Source organism: Cololabis saira, chromosome 3 (assembly GCF_033807715.1).
Source record: "Cololabis saira isolate AMF1-May2022 chromosome 3, fColSai1.1, whole genome shotgun sequence".
NCBI classification, from domain to species: domain Eukaryota; kingdom Metazoa; phylum Chordata; class Actinopteri; order Beloniformes; family Belonidae; genus Cololabis; species Cololabis saira.
This window is the reverse complement of record NC_084589.1, coordinates 27,002,754-27,004,711: the sequence shown is the minus strand read 5'-3', so window position 1 is coordinate 27,004,711 and position 1,958 is coordinate 27,002,754. Positions and strand designations below refer to the sequence as shown.

The 1,958-nt window shown below is 40.3% G+C and overlaps 1 protein-coding gene across 1 annotated transcript; it reads left to right on the top strand.

Annotated features, from left to right (window-relative positions):
- Positions 1 to 225: 225 nt before the first annotated feature.
- LOC133441032 (uncharacterized) lies at positions 226 to 1,425 on the top strand. The gene is made up of 2 exons (XM_061718406.1): positions 226 to 336; positions 524 to 1,425. Exon 2 carries the CDS (start codon positions 536 to 538, stop codon positions 1,112 to 1,114), a length of 579 nt encoding a protein of 192 aa, XP_061574390.1. The 5' UTR covers positions 226 to 336; positions 524 to 535; the 3' UTR covers positions 1,115 to 1,425.
- The last annotated feature ends 533 nt before the right edge of the window (positions 1,426 to 1,958 follow it).

The following is a 1,958-nucleotide window of genomic DNA, read 5'->3' as shown; positions in this document are numbered from 1 at the left end:
CTGATCAAGTACCTGTACTGTTTTTTTTCTAACCTTAAAAAAAAAAGAGGATTTTGTGTAAAAACAAGCACCCGAGGATCTGCATACCAACACTAAGTCTCCAAAAATAGCTTTGTTGACTGGAGCAGTCTGCAGAGCCGTAAGTGGATCTTCTCTCACCACGAGCCCTGGTGCCCAAAGCACAGCCGCGTGGGCGGACTTATGTAATACACAGGCCACTCCCCTTCATATACAGGAAGTGTTAGAGGAACCGTAGGACAGGTCCGGAAAAACCCCTCCAGCTGAACTTTAGGTCACTTCTGTGGTTCAAAGGGGCATCTTGGCTGCCAAAACGAGGTAGGGAAGTTTTTTCTCATCTGTTGTCTACATCCTCTCCTGCTTTCACACTTAAAATGGCATTCATGGGCAGCTGTAGCCTTATTAAAATGTTTGTACCTTTTCATGCAGAATAAAGTCAAAAGCCTATTGGCATTGAAAGGCTGGAAACTTCTAATGTGGTAATGATTTCACATTTGTATTACAGGACTACTGGGGAATGGCTGCACATAGACCTTTTCTCGCTCTTGCCGCGTGTCTTCTGCTGTGTCAACAAACATCTGGTAAGACGGACGCTCCCTGCCAGCTCTCCAAATGGAACAACGGCTACAATACGTTCCTGAAGCGCCACGTTCCTTCTGGGACTCCTGCTTCTCTCGACCAGAACCAGTGGGAGAAGTACATCAAGAGTCTGGGAACCTGTTCCAGACCCACGCAGTCCTTCCTCCGCCTGGAAGACCTGGAGAAGGTGAGAGCTGTGTGCTCAAATAGTGGTGGCAAGGTGTTCAAGGACAACCTGTGTATCAGCCGGCAGCCTTTTACTTTTGTCACAGTCAGGAGTCAGATGAACACCTGCGAGATCAAAAAGGTTCAATATGAAACTAAACACCTGATCCTGGCTTGTGAATTGCTGGAGAATCAGTGCGTTCCGGTCCACTTTGAGGGAAATCCTACAGATGAAAAACCTGGAAATAATGCCAAAGCCTGCCAGGATCCATCAAAAAGTCATGCTCCCAGCTTCAAAATGTCATGGGTCTGCTTGTTGCTTGCTGCTCTAATGATCATTTATGACTTCTGATACGGTTTTAAATTATAATTGTAAGGAACTAAGACTGACGGATTTATCCAAATACATTCTTGTTCTTTTAAGGTTTCTGTTATTCCAGTCTTGACATTTCATTTGGAGCTTTTGATTTTGAAGCATCAACATGCCTGACAAATGTATTTTAAATGAATGTAAACTTTTTTAAACATATATTTTTGTAACAAAAGTTCCTGTTTGTATATGCATGTACCTTTGGCTCCTCTGTGGGTTTTATTTGACATGTTTAGTAATGAACATATCTGACTTTTAAAACTGAATAAATAATAATGCATTTCTACTTTAAAGTGATTTAGTTGCCATCCAATTTTTGTCTTGGAATTTTACAAAAATGATTCAGGTCCCTGTAACAATAAAGTGTGTTTTACACAGATGAAACATGTCACACATGATATGACGTTAATTATGTTTTAAGCTTCAATATATTACAATTGGCTTCAATTTTGAGTACCGGTATGTGCCAAATGTGATATCCAAAACAAACTCACCAAATGAGAAATGTTCAGTATCTACATCAGAGTTTCCACATTTCTGTTACATAGAAACTGCCACAGGTCCGTTATTTATGATTGAAAGTGAGAATTTCCTCATGAACTAGAAGAGCGCAGCGCCCAGGTTAGGTTTCAGGCTTATCTCACTTCCATTTTTTGGTATTTATAAAACATTGCAGTTGTTGCAGAGAAAAGGAAGAAATAGACCAGACTATGCTATTTGAAAGGATTTAATTGTAAAAAAAAAAAAAAGAATACCCTTCGTGGGAAAGTTTTCAGAGACGATGTTTAGTTATGCAATTAACCACAACATATCAGGCTTGTTCACT

Excerpts from the sequence above, each read along its gene's own strand:
- LOC133441032 (XM_061718406.1), top strand. The coding sequence starts at position 536 with ATGGCTGCACATAGACCTTTTCTCGCTCTTGCCGCGTGTCTTCTGCTG.